Source organism: Ambystoma mexicanum, chromosome 13 (genome assembly GCF_040938575.1).
Source record: "Ambystoma mexicanum isolate Mex_15411 chromosome 13, UKY_AmexF1_1, whole genome shotgun sequence".
NCBI classification, from domain to species: Eukaryota; Metazoa; Chordata; class Amphibia; order Caudata; family Ambystomatidae; genus Ambystoma; species Ambystoma mexicanum.
The window spans coordinates 373,622,803-373,645,500 of record NC_090938.1 but is presented as its reverse complement, the minus strand read 5'-3'; the positions used below and the strand labels follow the sequence as shown (position 1 = coordinate 373,645,500).

Sequence of the window (22,698 nt, the reverse complement as noted above, 5' to 3'; positions counted from 1 at the left end):
TTTACCGCGACCGTTCGCGGCCCCGGTAAAGTAACCGCGGGAGGCATCTTTTTCAAAATGGCATCCAGCCACCTTTGCTAAAATGGTGCCGTCTTTTTTTGCCAGTGAGGGAGGTGCCCGAAACGCCCTGTGCTTAGTCTGCTAGGAGACCCAAATGTACTCTGCGGTGATTGGCTGGCTGACTGCCCGGCAAGGACAGCCACCCTACTGGGTGAGTGACAGCTAGGCTAGAATGAATGGGAGAGAACTGAAAAAAGGCGAGTCTTTTGGCTTGGAAGGCAGAGTCGACCACTGGACTAAGGAACCGAAGAAGAGCTTGAAGAGAACGCCTGTTGCAACTCCTGGACTGTTGGTTTGCCCGCTGAAGCCCTGCTGCAGTGACTACTTGCCAAGTTCGCATCGACAGAGAAACTGGTGCAAGGACGACTTCTCCCTTTGAGTTGGTGGGACCAATCAACTCCAAAGTAAGCCACCTGGACACCAATCTCGGAGCTGGTTGAATTTCCTCAGAGTTGCTGCAGGAAACCGAATAGCCAGGGAGAGGGACACCAGATTTTGTGCGTTACTTTTAAGCTGGCCTAAAGCTTTTGGAAGATCTTCCGGACTCCCACGAAGCAGGACTGACCAAGCCTGAGTTCGGGACCCCAGAAGTGAGGACAGTCCACCTTGACAGCTAGGAACCACGATTGTTGCTATTTGCTGTACCACAAGGAGCTGAAACGCGAAACAGCAACTGAAAGTAAAGTTTGTCGATTGCCAATTTTGACAGTGCTGGTGCATTGCAGGAGTCCCCCAACGTCCTCCCTCTTGTCCCCCCAACGTCCTCCCTCTTGTCCCCACAACCGAGGCCCAGGTACAGTGAGATCTGCAGAGCTGCACAGGAACAAAAGTCATCAGCTGCATCTTTTCTTCTGCACCAAGGTACTGTAAAACAATTCTAGGAGAACTTACCTCTTACTGTAGAAGTGCTTGTAACTTCCACAACTCAAGTCTAATCAGCTGGTGGCCCTCAATTTGATTCTTCTTTTCATCAAAGATTCCTAAGAACTTGTGCAAAGACTTCTCCATTGCTTACCAGAAGTGCTTTAGCCTATCCAAGACTTTTGCCCATTGACTTTGGCTTAGCCTATTGAATTGAATGACTCTTGTAGTGAACTCAAAGTATCTGCACTTCTTGAGAATATTTGTGGTCTTTTGTGTTCTAATAACCTTGGCCTTTTACCAACTTTTAAATAGTATTCTGATACCAACAGTAAGGTATTAATGTCCCCAGCACCCTTGTTAGTGAAGTCACCTGTGGGTGTAGGTTGTATCTGTGGGCCATCCCATAAGGGCCTTGTCTGATTCAGAAACTCAAAGTGTACAGTATTGAAGTATATTTGTGTTTCTATTCTATTGCTCCCATCTAAAGAAGGCTTTATAACTGACTGAAAAATACATTTTTTATGCAAGAAACCGTGAGTGTAAGAGTTTATTTGAATACCTGTAACTTTTAATCTTTGTATAACTCCACTACAGCTCACATTTCCCCTCTTGAGATAAGCCTGGCTGCAAAACACGATACCAAAACTGTAGTACAAGCTTATAACAAAGGTTGGGTTGTCTATACCTGTAGTCATAGTTGTTTGTAGTGTTGCTAGAGGGTACTGCATTCAAACTTTGCCTAACAACTAAGTATCCAGATTCCTTACAAGGGACAACGAGGTCTAGAGAAGGAGACACAAGACGAGTGGCTACGGGGGCCCAATAAACCAGAGTCTTGGAATCAGCCAAACAGCTCAAAACTGCACACCAAAAACAACAGAAATATTAAGATGGAATACACATACCCCTATGAAACAAGTGTGAAAGTGGGAACAAAGTGACCCAAGGGGATAAGGAGGGCCTGTTAATCAACAAGGAATCATCCCAAGGGGAAATCAGAATCAAGCAAAATAGGAATCTCGTGGGGAGAGACCCACATAGTTGGTGGAGTTAAAGCAGAGATATGCCTTCACCTATAACCACTAAGAGAATTGATATTTTCTGGAACTTTAAAATGTTATGTTACATTCTTGAAGAAAAACCTTTTTTTCTTTATTTGGAACTTTGACAAGATGGCCAGGAACTAAAAGTCAGGCGACCTGCCTCTTATTACATTTTTGTGGACAATAATATTAGGAGGGATTCCTAGAAACACTGGGTGACGGCAGAGTAAACACCACTGAGGGCAACCTATATTGCCCGTTTCCCCTTTTGAGTTGTTTTTCTAAGTGGTAGGGCCAGTTTAGAGGTTAGAGCTCCAGCTTTATATGTTTAAGGAATATTGTCGTATATGGTCATATTGTTAGTAGGTTGGGAGCTTCCATATAAGCAATAGCGCCAGTAAGGCTTTTTCTTTAATTAAAGTACAAACTCCGGTAGTAAATGATGTCTTCTGGTCCGTGTCCTCCTGCTACACCAGACATCTTAGGATTTACTTTTCACTCCACTCCTGTGACTGTACCAACAGTGGACAAAACACAATCAGAGGGCATAGGTACCGAGGAGCAGTATGAGTAACAATGCAGATAGTGTGACCAGAACACCCCAGTCAACACTTACTAAACCATAATACTCCTGACATACTACAAGATGGCAAAATATGTATATCATGTGAATCTAAAGAAATTCACATGTCCCAGAAAGACAGATCACACCATTTAAGCACAAGCAAAAAGGGATAATTGTCAATGCCAGCTTCACTTGTTATGTCTTGCTGTCTGTTCCCACACCAATCCCATTCAATCTTACCTTGGGCCACTCTGAGATGCGGTGCCTTTCCTGTAGCGAGTCTGGAGCTGATTGCTCACCACCCGTAATTGGGAACCCATCCTGGGACATATTCAAGGATAGAAGGCTCTCTTCGTCGTACAAGATGGGATGCGGCACACTTTCATCTGGTGAAGAGTAAAAAGGAAAGCCCAGAAAGTGAAAGCTTTTTGGAGAACAGGCGAGGAGGCGGTTTGGAAAACAAAAAGGCAAGATCGAGTTGGCCTGGTAGAGAAACAGCACATCAAGTTGAAAGAAAAAGAATAACAGAAAAGGGGGATGGTTATCGTTTTATTAAACATCATATACAACAAATGCAGACACACAAGACTGTTCATGGCCGTTCAGTTACTAACAAAGAAAATACAAGTTAGTTATATTAAAGATTTTTGTACTCAAAGTCTGCAGTTCTGTCTGCCATAGTAATATAACATTCCTGATGCAAGGGGTCCAGCACAGCAGTGCAGGTCATAGAGGTCTCTAGGTCTCCAATACATTTGAAGACTGGGATTTTGCATCCTACAGCCACCCCCCCCCTCCATCCCCTCCTCACCCCACCCCCTCTCATGAACATATACATTGCGGTTTACAGTCCTTTGTTATCTACCTATACCAAAGTCCAGCATGCCCAAACACAGTTGGGATGGAGAGGACTTGGTATGGGAGGAAAGAACTATGGATTAAAAGTACAAGGGTCACTACTATAATGTATAGTCTTCGCTCTAATCCTCACTGCTCTATACCAACAATAGGATTAAGAATGATAAATTACTCACCGTAGTGACGAACGTACTCTTAGTCCATAGTCCCCTTTCCTCCATACTGCATGGGCGTCCCTTCCAAGGGACGGGAGACGGAACCTTTTTCACCAGAAAAAACCATCCCCTTTAAATTTAGAGGCGCGCGGGGGTGAGGCCCAGGGAGCATGCGCTGCCCTGACTCTGCCCTCCGGCGCCACACCTCAGTCCCCATTGACGTGTCGACAATAGATTTAACATTGCCTAATGACACCAGTATTATTAGGGGGGAGGTTGGTGGGACGTATGGAGAAAAGGGGACTATGGACTAAGAGTACTTTAGTCACTACGGTGAGTAACTTCTAATTACTCTTACGTCCCGTCCCCTTTCCTCCATACTGTATGGGCGAATACAACTGAATGTAGCCCCAGGGTGGAGAGGAGATCAAAGCAAATAGGTTCCTGAGAACCGCCTGTCCGAAGGCCGCATCAGATCTAGAGCCGGCATCCAAACAGTAATGCTTACAGAAAGCCGAGGAAGAGGCGCAAGTGGCTGCCCTGCTTATGATTAGATAAGGGACATGGCGCTAGAATGCGATGGCCGTTGCCTTGGCCCTGACTGCATGGGCATGCATGTTTGCTGGGAGTGGCTTGGGCTGGCCCTTGTATGCTTCTTTGATGGCAGAGACCATCCAGCGGGAAAGGGAAGCCTTAGAGGCCTGAATAGCCTGGTCTTGAGCCCCTGAAAGTGACAAACAGTGCGTCCGACTTGCAGAAGCCTTCATCCTGTCCGGGTAGAATTTTAGGTCATGCCTGACATCCAGGCAGTGCAGCACTCTGTGCTTCGTCCTTGGGAATCGGGGAAAAACGTAGGAAGGACTATTTCCTCGTTCAAGTGGAACGCCGACGGAACCTTTGGCAGAAATGCCAGGCGCGTCTGCATGACTACCTCGTCCTTCTGAAAGGTGGTATATGGTTCAGAGGCGACCAGCGCCTGGATCTCGCTGACTCTGCAAGCCGAGGTAAAACCGACTAGTAAGGCCGTCTTGATGGTGACCAGCCTGATGTCCACAAACGCCATTGGCTCAAATGGTTTGTGCACGAGGGCGCCCAAGAGTATGTTGAGGTCCCACAAGGATTGGGGTCTCTTGACGGGCGGGTAGAGCCTAGTAAGACCTGTCGGATGTTTCTTGACTATAGGGTTGGAGGAGGAGAAAATACCCTCCTCTGGGATCCGGTAAGACCCAATGGCTGCAAGGTATGTGCGGTAGCGAGGTGAACTCAGAAGGAGAGCACACCGTCCAAAGTGCACACCAAGGGGTCAATACCCTTGGAGTCTGCAAAGTGGCAGAATCTGGTCCATTTACTCCTGTACTGGACCCTGGTGGCTTTGCTCCTGGCGCCCTGTATGATCTCCAGGTTGGCCTGTGAGAGGCTAAGGTGCCGAAGCGTTACCTGCTCAGGTACTACACTGTGAGGGCGAGTTTCCCTGGGGCAGGGTGGAGGACTCTGCCCCCCCCTGCTGCGTCAGTAGATGTGCTGGGCCCGTCAGAAGGTGAATCGGGGGCACCTCCGAGAGGCTAAAAAGCTCAGAGAACCATAGCCTGGCCGGCCACCATGAAGCTATTAGAATAATGAGGAGTCAGCGAGAATCCTTGATTTTGCAAATTACCCTGTGGATCAGGGGAGTGGGCGGAAAGGTATAGGCTTTCATGCCTGTCTACTGGAGGTGAAACGCGCCAGCCAGCGAGCCGGGGCCCTGACCTTGACAGGATGCATACTGGGGGCACTTCTTGTTGTGCAGGTGGCAAAGAGATCCACGTGGGGGTGACATCCCCCTCCTGAAGCAGGAGGTAGTTTAGCTAGCTGCCACTCGTAATTGTCTGCTCCCAGCCTGTCCGCTTCCAGGTTGGATTCCCCCAGGAGGTGGACTGCCGTGAGGTAAATGTTTTCTAGGGCCCACTCCCACATGCTGATCACCAGTCTGCACAGAGGAGGGGATCTGGTGCGTCCCTGCTTGTTGACGTATTACATGCTGGTCGAGTTGTCTGTCTGGAGGAGTACAACTTTGCCCCTGAGAAGAGGTAGGAATGCTCTCAGCGCTAGCCAGATGGCGTTCAGCTCCAACCAATTGATGTGGTATTCCTGCGCCTGTCGAGTCCAAGTGCCGTGGACTGATAGGCCGTCCAGGGTGGCTCCCAGCCCTCGAGCAAGGAGTCTGGGGTGATGGTGGCCTGCGGTGAAGGTGGCCGAAAGGGCTTGCCCATCGGTAGGTTGCAGTCCCTGGACGACCACGTTGGGTCCGGGTGGAAAGATGGAGGGACGTTGATCATCTCGGATTGAGAGCCTGTCTCCTGGTTCCATGAGGCCGCGAAGTGCAGCTGAATCCTCCTCATCCTTAGTCTGGTGTGCGGAACGGCCAATAGGACCACTGCCAGTAGACCCAGGAGATGTTGGTACCACCATGCCAAGGTCACCTCTCTAATAATAATAATTTAGCATTTATATAGCGCTACGAACCCTCAGGTATCTGAGCGCTGCTTATTACCCACGGTGTGTGGTGCTCATTCATCAACCTCGGAAGGATGAAAGGCTGAGGTTGGCCCAGCCGGAATTCGAACCTGTGTTAGCAGGCTCTGCACGGATATCGAAGCGAGCGCTCTCAAGTGGGCAGTGGCCCGATTAATGGCTGAGATTTTGTCTTCCGATGGGAAGACCTTCTCGGAGCACGTGTCCCAGATGAGGCCCAGGAAGGTCAGAGTCTGCGTGGGCTGCAGCTGTGACTTTTTGAGAATGAGCGAGAAGCCCAGATCGTGTAGCGTGTTCATAAGGGCATGGGACGAGTGGTGAACCGCTTCCGGAGATGAAGCCCTGACGAGCCATGATAGATGTGGAGACCCTGCGCTCTGAGGTGGGCCGCCATAGCATTCATGAGTCTGGTAAAGACTCTGGGGGCCGAGTTGAGGACAAAAGGAAGGACCTTGGATTGAGAATGGTAGCCCATGATCCTGAACCGGAGGAAAGAACGATGGGGCTGCCAAATCGGGATGTGTAGGTACACATCCTTCGGGTCCAGGGAGCACATCCAGTCTCCCTTGTCCAATGTCTCTGCTATAAAAGCTGGCGTAACCATCTTGAATTTCTGCAGGGGTAAGGAGAAGTTGAGGGTGGAAATGTACAGCACAACTCTCAGGCACGCCTGGTTCTTCTTCTAAATGGCGAAAATCCTGGAGTAAAAGCGGAAGCCTCGCTGGGAGGCGGGGACTTCCTACACTCCCTGGCTCTCTACGAGCTCTCCTCCAAAAGTGTTGCTGTCCCAACCTGTGGGAGTGGAGGAGGGAGGAGAGGCTGGGATAAGAAGGTGGTACCCCCGTGGATTCTACTGAGGATCCAGGGGTCCGAAAATTCTAGCGACAGAAATGTGCATGGAGAGCAAGCCTGCCCCCACCGGAGACACGTGGACCCGGACGGCCGCGTCATGCTTTCTTTCCCTCGGAGGCTGTCGCTGAGGAGGGGGACTGGAAAAAGCCCTTATTCCCCCACCCTCTTTTTGTTTGCGCCGGCTTTGAGACGGCAAGTGGTCCGGCTGCCTGGATCTGCGTTCCTGGAAGCTGCGGAACCCTTCATATGTACAACCCCTTTGCTAGCGCTGCAGAGATTGGGTGTACGATTTGGCCGTGGTCTTTGTAAGGATGGATAAAGACTTTGCCGTTTGAGAGCTGTTTTTCTTTTTGTCCAGTTTCTCTTCCGTATGAGTGGAAGAGACCTCCCCCACCCCCCACCTCGAACGCTAGATCTAGAATGCGCTCCTGGACATCCGGGTTGAATTTTGTTTCCCGGAGACAGGCTGTTCTGTCCGTGGCAATACAGATGGCACGGCCTGAGGTATTGATATGAGCCACTGTGGATTCCAGCAGGTCATGCGCCACCAGCTTGGCTTCAACTAGTGCCGCCTTAAAGCGTGATTGGCTCGGGGTGGGGAGTTCCTGGAGCAAGTCTGCAACTTCCCGCCATAATCTCTGGTTGGCGGCAGGCAGCATGGCATCGGCCTGACGTAGATGTAAAGAGGCGCTGGAATAGAGTTTCTTGCCATATGCCTCCAAGATCTTCTCCTCCTTGCCTAGAAGCACCACAGAGGAAGAGGTTGAGGACTGAGGCTTGGCGTATAGTGATGCTGCAGTGATCACCAAAGACTGGCTGAGGATGAGCCGAAAGCAAGTGTATCACCCTCTGTTACACCTAATATGGTTGTCGGTTCTATATCCCGACTCTCGTACGCTGCACAAGCTGTTCCGGGTGTTTGCGGAACGAGCTGTAACGCTCTAGCGTTTTTACCGGATCTCAACCGAAGGTTGGCCACGCCCCCAGACTTCCGCACAGTATATCCGGACACTCAACCTGTGGCAAGGCGCGTTGCTTCTCTCTTTGAGTAGCTGTACGCTCCGTATGTTCGTGTAGATTTCAATCTGCTCCTACTACTTACTTTCCTCAATTCTTTACGCTGTTATCTCTAACAGCTGTGACGTTCTTTATTTTCTTCTTGGTGAAACCCACCGGGCTTCCAGCCAATGGTCTTTCCACCCTTACGGGTTCTACTAGTCTCTTCAGCGACTATCAGGTGCGTTACTACGTACTTATTCTTACGGCCCTTTACTTTTGTCAATCATTCTCTGGAGATTCTTTATTATTGTTCTAATCCTATTTTCCCCGTAGCACTTCTGATTCTAGTCACTGCACCAGAAGAAGTAGGAGATCCTACCCAGAAGTACAGGAAAGGGATTTTCCTTCGGTTTATTGGCCCAGGCGGTAAGGGAAGCATTTTGTGTTTCAAGACAAAGCCACTTACACAAAACTTGAAGATTAATAACCTTCTCCTTCTTTAGCTCATTTAGATTAGGAGTGAGCCTCTTCCCGCCTTTTTTCTTACATTTAGGATTGACCGAATAACACCCAGGTAATCCTTGTTTCCACTCTATTCTCATTTCCTTATCCTTTCTACTCTCAAGTATTAACTAGCCTGTTACCTTTTGTATTATTACACCCAGTTTCCTGTTCCATTGACGATCACCAACTACCCTATGGCTGAGGACCATGATCCTAGCTGTCTTCAGGATTCTACGGACCCTAGCAGCCCAACACAGGGTTTTTTTCCCCCCGTTGGGGTTTTCCCTGGGGGCTCCTTTACGTCCTGGCTCTTGGAGCGGGAGGTGAAGGGATCCCTAGGAGGAACCTCAGCCTTCAATAGAACAATTTCAAGCTCCAGGGAACAAGTCTCGAGGTGGGTAATATCTTGTATGTTGATGCTTGAGTTTGATGAATAGTACAAGATTTAAAATTAGACATTACACCATCCACCTGCTTGTACATGGCGTCCAAGCGTCGATTGACCGGCTGGGCTGAGTGGGGTTTGAGCCAGCCCTTCTTGGCCAGGAAGACATCGGTCTGCATAGGAATCCCTGATTTGGCAGAGGAGCATCGCGTGAGGACTTCAGTCAGAACCACCTCTGCCAGCTGCTCGACCTCTGGTTGGGGTAGGCCCAGGTACTCCGCCAGCCCAGCAAGACGTTCGTGGAAGGCCCTGGCTGAGGATAGCGTGTCCGGATCCTCCTCCTCGACCGTATCCTGCGGATCTGGAGGATCCTGTGGAGGAGGAGTAGATGACGCTGGAGGCTGGGGTCCAGGGACTGCAGCAGGAGGCGGCGGAGGTTGCGGAGTTGGCTGTGGAGCCAGAGGAGGCGGCAGGCACCGAGGTATGGGGGCCCGATGTAGGCATCTGTGGTGCCGCTTGCATGTTGGGAATGACTTCCCTGATGGTGTCTTTGATGATAACCGCCATCTGAGGTGACTTCATGAGGCCAAGGAACGTCTCGAAGAGCACCTCCTCACTGGCCGAAGAGGTAGCAGGGCGTGAGGACGGGGTAGCAGGGAGCTGCTGGAGCTGCTGCGTACCCTGTGCATATGGACGCCAAGGAAAGCCACCCTGCGCAACTGAGGGGTAGATTGTAGGCCATGTACCTGGTTGAGGCCAGTCTCACCTTAAAACTCGTTCTTCGACGAATTCCTAGAATGGCGTCGGACGGGTGCCTTTTTCTGGGTCGGCAGCCTTTTTGTCGAGCTGTTTGCCACGTGCCTGCAACGTGGTGGTCCGCCTGCTGGGCCCAGCCTCGTCCAAGACAATTGTGTGTGGATCACAAGGCCTACCCTGCTCCTCGGGCCTAGGCCCGGTAGGTGTAACACCCTCGACCCGGGGGTCAGTAGAGCTGCGTTTAGGCGCCCCCTCTGACGTATTGCTGGTATTAAGGCATGGCCCCTCGGACGTATTGCTGTTATTAGGGCGTGGGCCCTCGGCCATGGTGCCGGTAAAAGGGCAGAGCCCCTCGGGTGTAGACCTGGTAAAAACCATCCGGTCCCTCAACACTGAGGATCCGAGGATCCCTCAAACCGAAAGCCGGTAGCTGAAGCAGCCTCCGGGGACGTGACGGTAGAAGAACCTGACCGGTCCCTCCTGCGCGGGAGAGTCCCTGGGAAGGAGGAGTCCTTGCGGGGTGCGATGGAGAATATAGGCCCTACCTTGGGCCTGGTTCGATTCTTCACGAAGTTCTTCAGATCCTCTGGAGGCGACCTCTGGAAGAGCTCCCTCCACCTGGCTAGACTGTTCTTCAGCGCCTTAGAAGACAGCGAGTCGCACGCCGAACATGAATGCCAACCGTGGTCTGGGCCAAGGCAGAGGGCGTGGGGGTCTGAAGTTGGAACGAGCCCGTTGCAGTATGGACACCTGCTGAACCCTTTAGAAGTCAACATGCACCGGGGACGAGCACGACGCCCGAGGACCGAGAACCTGAATGATAGAAAATACAAAAAAGACAAACAGAAGAAGTATCCGCACGTGGAAATACATGGCCAAAGCCAGGAGCTCTGGTGAATTCGGCATGTTCCAGTCAACGAGGAAAAGGGGACTGAGGTGTGGCGCCAGAGGGCAGAGTCAGGGCAGCGCATGCTCCCTGGGCCGCACCCCAGCGCACCTCTAAACTTAAAGGGGAAGAAGGTTTTTTCTGGTGAAAAAGTTTCTGTCTCCCGTCCCCTGGAAGGGTTGCCCATACAGTATGGAGGAAAGGGGACGGGACATATCTGTCTACATACTGGGGGAGTAGGCACCAATTAAGCATTTGTAAAGTACTGCCTGAACAAAACAGGCAGTCTGTGGAGAGATCAAGTCCAATTCATAATATGCGTATGGAAAATGGGCCCTTAGAAGGTCAGAATGCTGGTGTAAGGAAGATTTTTGCACACACCTCTGGTGAACAGGGAAGAACAATATCCAACACAGCTAGCAAGGCTACCAACAGAATATATTTTAGTTACAGTAACAAGGCCAAGAGGGGCACATTACACACCAAGTGCTATAGCAGCACCACAGTGAACAATGTATATCATGTTCAGGAGCGGGCTGCATTCAAAGGCCCCAAAAAGAAGAGTCCCTTTCAAACGAACAGCAGGATTTTATACAAACAAAAACTGTGTGGCCTTTGTTTTTTATTCCAGTAAAATTAAAGAGCAATGTGGAAAAGGGGCCTACCTGTCATTGCCAAAGGAAAACCAGCATTTGAAAATTAAAGAGCAATGTGGAAAAGGGGCCTACCTGTCATTGCCAAAGGAAAACCAGCATTTGAATTCACAAAAGGAGGAATCAAAGATCCCTTTCACATGGAAAACAGGATTTTTAAATAGTGACACTAAAACGGCATGCATAGGTGTGTGCAAGTAAAAGCAGTTTAAATGTGAAAATGTATCACTGCTCACAGAAAAATGTCATGGAAAGACACAATGTGCGGGTTGACAAAAAGCAATTACTATTATGCTTCACATACAAAACACCAGTGATATTTGAAAAGCCACTTTGTTTTCATGTAAAAATGTCAGGCCAAGATAAACACTTTTGCTGGCTGTGGGACTCTTCACAAAGAAATCCCACTCTGCCAGTATGGATATCACAACTAAATGACGGCAATAAAGTGTCCTGTAAAAGGTGTCAAAATGCATGTTCTCCAGACCTGCTGGCTCTGAAGGCATTGACCGCAGCAGACCTTCCCCATGGCTGGAAAATGGCTGGAAAATGCCCAATGTGTGTGACAATAGGGGCAACGACTGCAAAGAACAAGCTTCCAATACCAAGAGACAGATTTAAAAACACAAACAAAAAAAAGAAAAACACTCTGGGTACAGGCTGACCCAGTGAAAACAAATGGCCGGAGGGCATGAGAATGGCCATTTTTTCTCAGAAACCATAAGGTGGACTGATTTCATGTATGTACACTTATTTTTGGTAATTTCCATGCCGATTTTGGAGATATACCATGTATCCATCTGCCACTCAGGGAACTGTAACGGCCAGTTAAACTAGGTTTCTGTGTTCCAAATGTGGGAATTGGCGAGCGGGTGGAGAACAAAATTAAGGATACGGGTAATACTTGACATATTCATAACGGTTATGCTTTTTATGGAAATGGCAGGAAAGTGCCAAATGGTCGTGCTACAAGGTACAGGCCTGGTGGTCGGCTTACCCAATTCCTCATGATTAGCTGAATCAGAAATATGTATATTATGGCAGTTGCTAGTAAAATTATGAAGTTGTGATACATGACTAGTTTATGCCAAACATTTGGAAGGAGAACAAATGGCGATAACAAATGGGTATTGCCATATGTTGCTCTAGACTCCTAGACCAATCGTGACTTGGAGCCGGGTTTGGGAAGAGAGAGAAGGGTGACTGTCCAATCCTAGTTGCGGGAATTATTGCAGGGTACTTGGATTGTACAATTGGTGGTGTCATTGCTGCTATATAAAGGGGCACTGCACTAGGTGGAGGGGACAGACACAGACAGAGGCTGCTGAAACTTACATCTGACAGCTATAAGGATACACCAGAGGCAATTGCTGGGAGTGCATGTTATGGAGAATTCTCAAAAATTCACTAATTCCCGCCATCTTAGAGACCCCCAGCAACTTTGCTGGATTTTGAGGACTCGATTTTTTAACCTGGAGAAAGCGAGACCCTTTTTCCCACACTCATGTATTTTAATGTGATTTCTGAGCTTTGTGTTTCTTTTGGTCATAGAGTCTGACAAACTCCATAGGCATCATTGTTTACATTTTGTCACAGCACCTTCAGTGCAGTGGCACAGGGAAGTATTTGAGAATTTCCAAGGTTTAAATACCTTCTCTGGGATAAACTACTGTTTCCCAGAGCAGTAAAGTGAAATTGACTTTACTTACATTTGAAACTTTCTAGACCCAGCACACACTATCTTACAATATGGTGCTGGAGGGGTTACCTAGTATACCCCTTTGTCTAGCTACTCATGTAACATTTTTTAGGTTACCATTTTCTCACTGAATGGCTGGTGGCAGTGGTTTAATTTTAACTACTGTGGTGTGCATTTACCGCGGGCTGCGTTCTCAGCTGCAGTAAAGCACCCAAGGGTGCCATTTTTGTCAAAATGGCCTGGTGGTCTTTTTTCGACATTTCTTTGTGGAAAGGTCCTTCTTGAGATTTACTCTGCGCGACAAACCAGGTTTGGAACCATTGCTTGCTTTGCCTTTGGCAGGATTCACGAGAGAAGCCCGCCTCTGGCTCCCAGTTTTCTGGGGAAGGCAGGAAGTGAGGGAGGTGCCCGAAACTCCCTGTGCTTAGTCTCCTAGGAGACCCAAATGCACTCTGTAGTGATTGGCCAGCTGACTGTCCAGCAAGGACAGCCACCCTGCTGGGTGACTGACAGCTGGTCTGGAATGAATGGGAGAGAACTTAATAAAAGGCAAGTCTTTTGGCTAGGAAGGCAGTCTCGACCACTGTACGAAGGAACCGAAGAAGAACTTGAAGAGGACGCCTGCTGCAACTCCTGGACCATTGGTTTGCCCGGTGAAGCCCTGCTGCTGTGCTGAAACTCCAAATTCGTATCGACAGAGAAGCCCCTGCAAGGATGACTTCTCCCCTTGAGTTGGTGGGACCAATCAACTCCGAAGTAAGCCAACTGGACCATCCTTCTTGGAGCTGGTTGAATTTCCACAGAGTTGCTGCTGGAAAACGTATAGCCAGGGAGAGGAACACCAGATTGTGTGCGTTGCTTTTAAGTTGGCCTAGAGCTCCAGGAAGATCCTCCGGACTCCAAGGAAGCAGGACTGACCGAGCCTGAGCCCCCCTCAACAGAGTGCAGGACCCCAGAAGCAAGGAAAGTCCATCTCGACAGCCAGGAACCGCAGTGTTGCTATTTGCAGTAGGTGTGAAGAGCTGAAACACTGAATAGCCACTGATTTGAAGATTGCCGGTTGCGAGCGGGGACCATCCCACTGCAGTGCAGGCGTCCCCTGAAGTCCTCCCTCTTGTCCCCACGACGGAGGGCCAGGAACAGAAGTCATCTGCTGCACTTTTGCGTCAATTCAAAGGTACTGTACAAAGTCTGAGAGAACTTACCTCTTGCTGTAGAGTTGCTTGCATCTTCTACCCCTCAAGTCTAACGGCTTGTGGTCCTACATTTGAGACTTCTTTTTCTTCAAAGACTTCTAAAACATTGTGCAAATACTTTTCTGCTTACCTACCAGAAGTGTTTCATCCTATATAAGACTTTTGCCCATTGACTTTGGACTAGCCTGTAATACTGAATGACTCTGCTGTGGGGATCCAAAAGTATTTGCCTGCTTAAGAATAGTTGTGGTCTATTGTTCTAATAACCTTTTCCGTTTACCAACTTATAACAGTATTCTAAATGCAAACAGTAAGATATTAATGTCCCCAGCACACTAGCTATTGAAGTCACCTAAGGGTGTAGGTTGTGTCTGTGGGCCATCCCAAAAGGGTCTTGACTGATGTAGAAACTAAGTGTACACTATTGAAATGTATTTGTGCTATTATATTGCCCCCTTCTGAAGAAGGCTTATTCTAACTGACTGATAAATGAATGACAATGCATTACTTACCGTAAAAGCATTTCTGATGGTTGTATCTGCTTAGATTCACATGCTGTGCATAGGTCCGACATCCAGTGGTCACTGCGGAGTATTGCATTTTGTTTTTCGTAGTCGAAAAGGGGACGTCGACAAGGCGTGTCTGTAACACTATCCCTATAGTGACGTGCGTTGTACCCACAATCCCTCACGCGTCGAGGTCCCTCTGTTTGTATTTTTCTGCCCTGAGGGAGCCTTCTAGACGTGAGTGAGTACAGAAAAGAGAGAAATATAGAAAAGGATGTCTATGTTCCTTCCATCCGAGCGGGGAGGAAGGGTGGGCGCATGTGAATCTAAGCAGATACAACCATCAGAAATGCTTTTACGGTAAGTAATGCATTGTCTTCTGATGTTTGTTAATCTGCTTAGAATCACATGCTGTGCATAGACTAGCGAGCAGTACCCGGAGTTGGCGGTGGGTTATGAGAAGGAACAGTAGAGAAAAGATGTCTTAATACTGCCTGTCCCACCTGGGAGTCAGATCTAGAGTGTGCATCTAGACAGTAGTGTTTTGTAAAGGTGTGCACAGAACTCCAGGTAGCCGCTTTGCAGATGGACTCAAGGGGAACATTTGCAATGAATGCTATGGACGCCCCCGTGCCTCAAGTAGAATGTGCTCTTGGCCTAAAGGGCAGTTCTCTCTTAGCAAGAGTATAGCAGAGAGTGATGCATTGAACAATCCATTTAGAAATAGTGGACTTTGAAACTGCATCCCCTTCTCTTCCTGCTGCCACCGAGACGAAGAACTGATTAGTCTTCCTCAGTGGTCTGGTTCTTTCCATGTAGAACATGACCGCTCTGCGGACATCTAGTGTGTGCAGAGTCCTTTCTCCCAAGTTGGAAGGATTTTGAAAGAACGCTGGTAGTTCTATAGACTGGTTTACGTGGAATTTTGAGATGAATTTTGGAGCAAACCTTGGGTGAGTGCGTAGAACCACCTTATCTCTGTGAACTGTAACAAAGGGGTCTAGAACAGAAAGAGCCTGTAGTTCACTTACTCTCCTGATGGAGGTGATAGCTATTAGAAAAGCAGTCTTAAGAGTGAGGTGTTTAAGAGATGCTTTGTGCATGGGTTCAAATGGTGAGCCCATGAGTCTGGTAAGTACCACGTTAAGGTCCCATCCGGGAGCTGGGTCAGCTATCGGGGGGTGTATTCTCTTTACTCCCTCCATGAAGGCCTTTATAACAGGGATCTTCCACCACGACACCTTGAGTTGGGAAGTGGTGTATGCAGAAAGTGCCGCTAGGTGGACTTTAATGGAATTGAACACTAGACCTGAATCTAATAAATGGGTCAGGTATAGAACAATATGTGTGGGAGAGCAGTCAATTAGGTTGATGCTCTTTCCTCTGCACCAGATGACAAATCTCTTCCACTTGCTAGAATAGCAGTGGCGAGTGTTAGGTTTTCTGGCTTTCCTGAGGATGTCCATGCATCTCTGCGGGAGCTGTAGATGTCCAAATTCTATGATCTCAGGAGCCAGGCTGCTAAGTTCATGTTCTGGGGGCATGGATGCAGAGTCCTGCCCTTGTCTTGTGACAGCATGTTGTACGGGCAGGGGAGTTTCACTGGGGGAGATAGAGACATCTCCATCAAGTGAGACATCTCCATCAAGTGAGCGAACCATGGCTGTCGGGCCCACATTGGGGCCACCAGTATCATGGTTACTTGTTCCTGGTGCATTTTGTGCACCACCTTGTTGAGAAGGGGAGTCGGGGGGGGGGAAAGCGTAAACAAATTTCCCTGACCATTGAATCGACAGACCGCTCCCCTTGGATTGGTTCTGGGGGTACCTGGAGGCGTAACTTTGGCATTGTGAGTTCTCCAGGGTTGCGAACATGTCTATTTCTGGGAATCCCCATTGCGTGAAGACGTCGAAGACGATGTCTTCGTGCAGTCCCCATTCGTACTCTTTGGGCAGGGGGAAATCCCTGCTGAGTTTGTCTGCCAGCAGATTGAGTTCCCCTGGTACATGTTGTGACAGTAGGAACATATTTTGTTTGAGAGCCCACTTCCATATATTTTGGGCCAGTTTGGACAGTCCTGGAGAGTGGGTTCCCCCCTGCTTGTTGATGTAATACATGGCTGTGGTGCTGTCTGTAAGGACCATCACTGTCCTGCCTTGTAGGTGTTCCTGGAAGGCTTTTAGCGCCTTGAACACCGCTAGTAGCTCCAGAAGATTGATGTGTTTGGATGCTACGTTCGGAGTCCACACTCCGTGAGCAGTCTGATGGGATAGGTGAGCCCCCCATCCTGTGAGGGATGCGTCTGTGGTTAGAGTGGCTTCCGCCGCAGGTGTGGCAAAGGGTTTCCCTTTTTCCAGGTTTTCCTTTGTCCACCACCGTAGCGAGAGAACTAAGGCCTGCGAGACCACCACTAGATCGTCCCATAGTCCGCTGGCCTGACACCACTGGCTGTTGAGCCACTCTTGCATTGGGCGCATGCGCGCGTGAGGTACCAAATAAATACACGACGCCATCATGCCTAGCAAGCGCATTGCTTTGCGTACCGTCACCTCTCGACCGGTCACATATTGAGGGATCTGAAACAGCATGTTTTGGACCCTCTCTTTGGAGGGGAAGACGAGGCCGTCCTTTGTTTGAATTAGAGCCCCTAGGAATTGTTTGATTTGGCTGGGGTCTAGGCTGGACTTCTTTTTGTTGATGGAGAAGCCCAACTGGAACAAAAGGTCTACAGTCTTTTGGGTATTGGAGAAGCATGTTTCGTAAGAATCCCCTGTTATGAGCCAGTCGTCGAGGTAAGGGTAAACTGGGATGGACAACCTGCGCAGGTGGGCCGCTGCCACTGCCAGCACCTTCGTGAATACCCTTGGTGCAGATGCTATGCCGAAGGGTAGCACTCTGAACTGGTAGTGTTTGCCCTCTATCATGAACCGGAGGTATTTTCTGTGCGCTGGCAACATTAAAATATGAAAGTATGCATCTTTCATGTCCAATGTTGTCATGTAATCTCCCTGTGATAGCAGTGGGATCACTTCTTGTAAGGTCACCATACGAAACTTTTGGGGTTTGACAAACTTGTTCGCTGGGCGCAGATCTAATACAGGGCGCATGGTTAGATCCTTTTTGGGTACAAGGAAGTACACTGAATAAATACCTTCCGTTACCTGAGATAGAGGTACGACCTCTATGGCTCCTTTTTCCAGCAGTTGTTGTACTTCTTGGAGAAGGATGGCAAGATGTTCCGGTGTCATGTGACGTCCCCTCGGGGGTTTGTATGTTGGGGAACTGTTGAATTCGATGCAGTATCCGTGGGCTACGGTGGAAAGTACCCAGCGGTCTGACGTTATACCCTCCCATGCAGGAAGAAAGGATGTTATCCGGCCCCCGACCGGTGTTGCATGGGAGGGGACGCGAATCTTCGCGAATCTTTGCGTCACTTGGTATTGTTGGGGGCTTGGGAGCCTCTGGGGGTGGACCCCCGGCCTCTTCCTTTGCCCCGGCGCTGGCCTCTTTGGCTGTACTGGCCACTATTGGTCTGGAAATTGGTGGCAGGGTACTGTTGCTACTGATTTTGTTGTTGGCGTTGGCCACGAAAAAAGCGTTTGTTGCCATAGCCGCGCCTGGTAGAGGGCTTAGAGATTTGGTCAAGAGTTTTGATAGTATCGAACTCTTTTTTAGCCATCTCCAGAGCCTCATCCACCGCTTTCCCGAAGAGGTTTGAGTCTTCAACAGGTTTATTTATTAAAGACGCCTGTGTCTCCGGTTTGAACCCTGAGTTGCGCAGCCATACGTGGGGTTATAGGATTATTCCCTGAACTAGGGAACGTCCTGCTGTTTCTGCCGCATCCAGAGAGTTCTTTACAATACTCTGGTTGACCTGGGTTCCTTCGCCAATAGTTGTAAGCAGGCGTGTACGTAATGGTTCCGGCGCTTCTTCGGCGTCTTTGCGCAGTTTGGCCCACTGCGCGTCCACATAGCTAGCGAGCAAAGAATTGTTCGCAATTCTTGCCGAAAAGGCAGCCGAGGATGTAACTCTTTTTGCAAGGGCATATAACCGCTTGCCCTCCTTGTCAGGTGGTGCCTCACTGGTGGAAAGTGGTACCCCTGCCCTCTTTCTTGTGTTGGTTACTACCAGGGAATCCGGAATGGAATGTCCCCTGATGTACAGCGGGTCTGAGGGTGAAGGAGTGAAAAGTTTTTCAATTCTAGGATTGACCCCTCTGATTAGTGCGGGTGAGGACAGCGAAGGGATGATTCTTCTCTTCACCGAAGGAGGGGAATGGTCTGACTGACCGGGGGTTTCTCCTTAATTACTCTTTCCACAAAGTCTAATTCAGGAGAGAGCTCCCCAGTGTCCAGTTCGAAATGTGCTGCTGCTCTGCGCAACAGGGCATTAAATGTGGGCTGATCGTCAATGGGAGACGTGTTTCTAATAGGTGAATTGTCAGGAGGATTTAGGTTCAGGACATCAGTGTCGGAATATATTGATGGGGATTGCCAGGGGTGAGAAGGTCCTTCTTGTGGATCTTCTCCGAAGCCTTCTCCTACCAAGTCTGGGCTGTCTTCCAGACCTTTCTCCTGGTTCCGTCCCTCTTCCTCGTCCATAAAATCATCCTCTTCCTCAAAATAATGTTCTTCCCCAGTGAGGTCATACACACTATGGAAGTCTGAGGCTGTGTCCTGGTGGGGATTGACTAGTCTTGGAATTTTGGCCCTGGGGTCCTCCTGAGGCCCTTCTCTTATTCTCTTGGGAGTGGGGGCGTTCTGGGAATTCATAAACCTCTCCATTCTTTCCATGCAGAGATGGAGCATTTCCATGGTTTCATGGGGTACCCCTGAGCGGTCTAGCGGGGGAAAAATGGTGTCTTGCAGCTGAAAACGGCTCGACCTCTCCCACAACGTCGAGGAAAGTGTCCCGTCGCCCTCCGAAAAGCCTTCAGGTGTGTTGGGAATCCCTTCGACTGAAGGAGATCGTCCCTGCCTTTCTTCGGGCATTTTCGGCGTGTCTTTCGACCTTTGCGTAGCGCTCGACGTGTCTTTCGGCGTACGCTTCTGGGCGTCGGCTACCACGATCCTCGCCAAGCTCTCAGCGACTCGTTTGTCAGCGGAGGGCTGTGGTTTCGACCTTATGGGTGTCGATCGCTCTAAGGCGGCATGCGCTTTCTGCTGATGCGCGCCGGCCGATGATTTGGGGGCGGCGCCCTTATTTGCCGAAACCCCAGTCGCTGGTCGCGGCTGCGGTTGCGAGAGGGGCTTCGAACCCGAACGGTCCGAGGAGGCCGCCGGTGGAACCTGCGTCTCCTTGGGCGCTGATGCTCTCTTCGCTTTCGACGAAGAAGAGCCATGGGTTGTGTGCTTATGTGTGGTCTTGTGTGCGTCAATGTCGCCGGGGTGTTCATCCCCATAAGCAGGGCGTGAGCCGAGCCCGTCGGGGCCGGGGACAGACGACGGAGCGCGTGTGCGCTCTCTAGGGGGGTTTTCGACTTCCGTAGCGGAGGTCGTGCTATCACGTTCCTCGTCACTGTCGGAGGTAGCAACGGTGGGTGGAGCGTCGGCCTTCGACATAGCGTAGGCCGCCCACCTCTTGACCCTACGGTCTTTTAGAGTCTTCGGCTTAAGAAGCCGACAAGCCGTGCAACCTTCCTCTTTGTGATCGAGGGGCAAGCAGCGGTTACACCGTGAATGCTGGTCCTTCCAAGTAAACTTGCCCTTGCAAGGCGGGCAAAACCTAAAAGGGTGTCCTCTCCATAGCCGAGGCAATAAATCGTGATAACCACCCCAAAGGAAAGGAAGGGGAAAAGGAAAGGCATTCTCAGAAAAGAACTAGAGATGTCCCACGACCCCCACTCTCCCTACTGTATTTGGCCTGCGAGGCCAGGCCACGTGTTCGGCAACGCCGAAGGATCTCCTCCGCTCGTCCCCTCCGTCGAAGATCTTGCTCGGCGGAGACAGCTTCACAACAGCGTCGAGGGGGGGATCGATATGTTCTATATTAATATAGGAAAACGACCAAAGGTCGAGGAGATGAAATCTGCAATGTCTCTCGAGGAGCTCCGCGTAAAGGCGACCAGTAGCTGGGCGGAAAAAAACAATCTGAGGGACCTCGACACGTGAGGGGTTGTGGGTACAACGCACGTCACTATAGGGATAGTGTTACAGACACGCCTTGTCGACGTCCCCTTTTCGACTACGAAAAACAAAATGCAATACTCCGCAGTGACCACTGGATGTCGGACCTATGCACAGCATGTGATTCTAAGCAGATTAACAAACATCAGAAAATTGTTTATTCAAGAAACCTGGAGTGTAATTGTTTATTTGAATACTTGTCACGGTGAATCTTTAACTCCCCCTACAGCTCACATTGACCCCTCTTGAGATAAGCCTGGCTGCTCAACACTACCAAAACTGTGTAGTACAAGCTTATACCAAAGGTTGGGTTTCCTATACCTGTAGTTAGAGTTCTTTGTGGTGTTCCCAGAGGGTACTGCATTCAAACTTTGCATAACACTGGGCCTCAGTCGTGGGGACAAGGACGACGACTGGAGGACTCCTGCACTGCAGTTTTAAGGTCGGCAGCAGCAAAGGGCAAATAGCACCACCGCGGATCTTGGACACTTGATGGACTTTCTTTGCTCCTCGAGTCCAGCACACTGGTGAGGTGACTCGAGCTTGGGTTGTCCTGCTTGGGGAGGGTCCTCAGGATCTTCCTGGAGCTCTGGTACGGCTTAAAGACGATGCACTCGATTACAGATTTCTCGTCCCCTGGCACTCGGTTCCAGCAGCAGCAAAGAAGTACAGCCAGTTGGGGAAGGGATTCGTCTTGGGGTTAGTTGGTCCCACTAACCCAAGGTGTTAGGCAGAGTTTGTATGCAGTACCCCTTGGGACCACAACACACAACTATGACTACAGGTATAAGCAAAACCAACCTTTGGTATAAGTCTGTACTACACAGTTTTTGGTAGCATAGCGGAGCAGCCAGGCTTATCTCAAGAGGGAATGTGAGCTGTAAGGATGTTACACAGAGGTCTACAATCACAAGTATTCAAATAAACTCTTACACTCACGGTTTCTTGGTTAAACACGTATTCATTTATTCAACAGTCCGTTATAAAAAATTCACTAGAAGGAGGCAGTTAAATATCAATACACTTGAATACTATACCCGTTAAGTTTCTGAGGCATTTAAACTACTTTGAAGGAGGAGCAAAATTGAATAGGTTTAGAACATAAAAGAATTACAATTTCTTGGACAGCGCAGATACTTTGAACAGTCAATTCAATAGCCTAGGCCAAAGCCAAAGGGCTATAGTCTTGGATAGGTAAAAACAGTTCTGGCAAGTAAATGGTAAAGTCTCTGTAGAAGTTCTTAGAAGTAGTTTGTAAGCAGAAGAATTATACGCTGGGTCACAAGCTGATTAGGCCTGCTAGTTGCAAAAGTTTCAAGCACTTTCACCGCGAGCGGTGAAGTACTCTCAGCCTTGTTTCACAGTACCTTTCAAATGAAGAAAAAGATATAGCTGAAGACTTTTGTTTCTGGCAGTTTCTGCAGATCTCGCTGTTCCTCAGCCTCAGTCGTGGGGACAAGAGGGAGGACGTTGGGGGGACTCCTGCACTGCACAGGGACTGGTTGTAAATGGTGGTACTTGGCAAATCTTAAATTCCAGTAGCTGTAGTAAACTGGTGTCCCTCTCCATGGTTATTCGGTTTCCTGCAGCACTGAGGAAAATAGAACCAGCTCCGAGAATGGTATCCAGGTGGCTTACGGGTCGAGTTGATTGTTCCCACCAACTCAAAGGGAGAAGTCGTCCTTGCAGGGCTTCTATGTCGAGATGAATTTAGCGATTTGGACCTGCAGCAGGGCTTCACCGGGCAAACAAACGGTCCAGGAGTTGCAGTAGCCGTCCTCTTCAAGGTCTTCTTTGGTTCTTCAGTCCTGAAGCCCACCAAAGGCGATGAAACAAAGGGACCAAACATGGTTTGGTGCGCATAGCAAACCTCTAGAAGGACCTTTCCATAAAGCAATGGCGAAAAAAGACTGGGACCCGTTTAAACAAAGGGGGCTCAGACGCCATCTTGAAAAACATGGCTCCCGTGATTTAACGCAACCGGTGTTCGCGGTCAGGAAAAGTCATGGTAGTTCGTTGCAAACCCACTTCCACCAGCCATTTAAAGTGGTGAGGGTAACATGAAAAATGTTACATGAGT

The 22,698-nt window shown here is 49.4% G+C and overlaps 1 protein-coding gene across 8 annotated transcripts in view; it reads right to left on the bottom strand.

The window, feature by feature from the left end:
• The window catches only part of CHD8 (chromodomain helicase DNA binding protein 8), a 1,687,145-nt gene that overhangs the window by 373,360 nt on the left and 1,291,087 nt on the right, over nucleotides 1-22,698 (bottom strand). For all 8 annotated transcript variants that reach the window (XM_069633907.1, XM_069633913.1, XM_069633911.1 and 5 more), the window contains one exon: nucleotides 2,773-2,918. In XM_069633907.1, coding sequence (XP_069490008.1) covers nucleotides 2,773-2,918 — 146 coding nt within the window. The remainder of the gene's footprint in view (nucleotides 1-2,772; nucleotides 2,919-22,698) is intronic.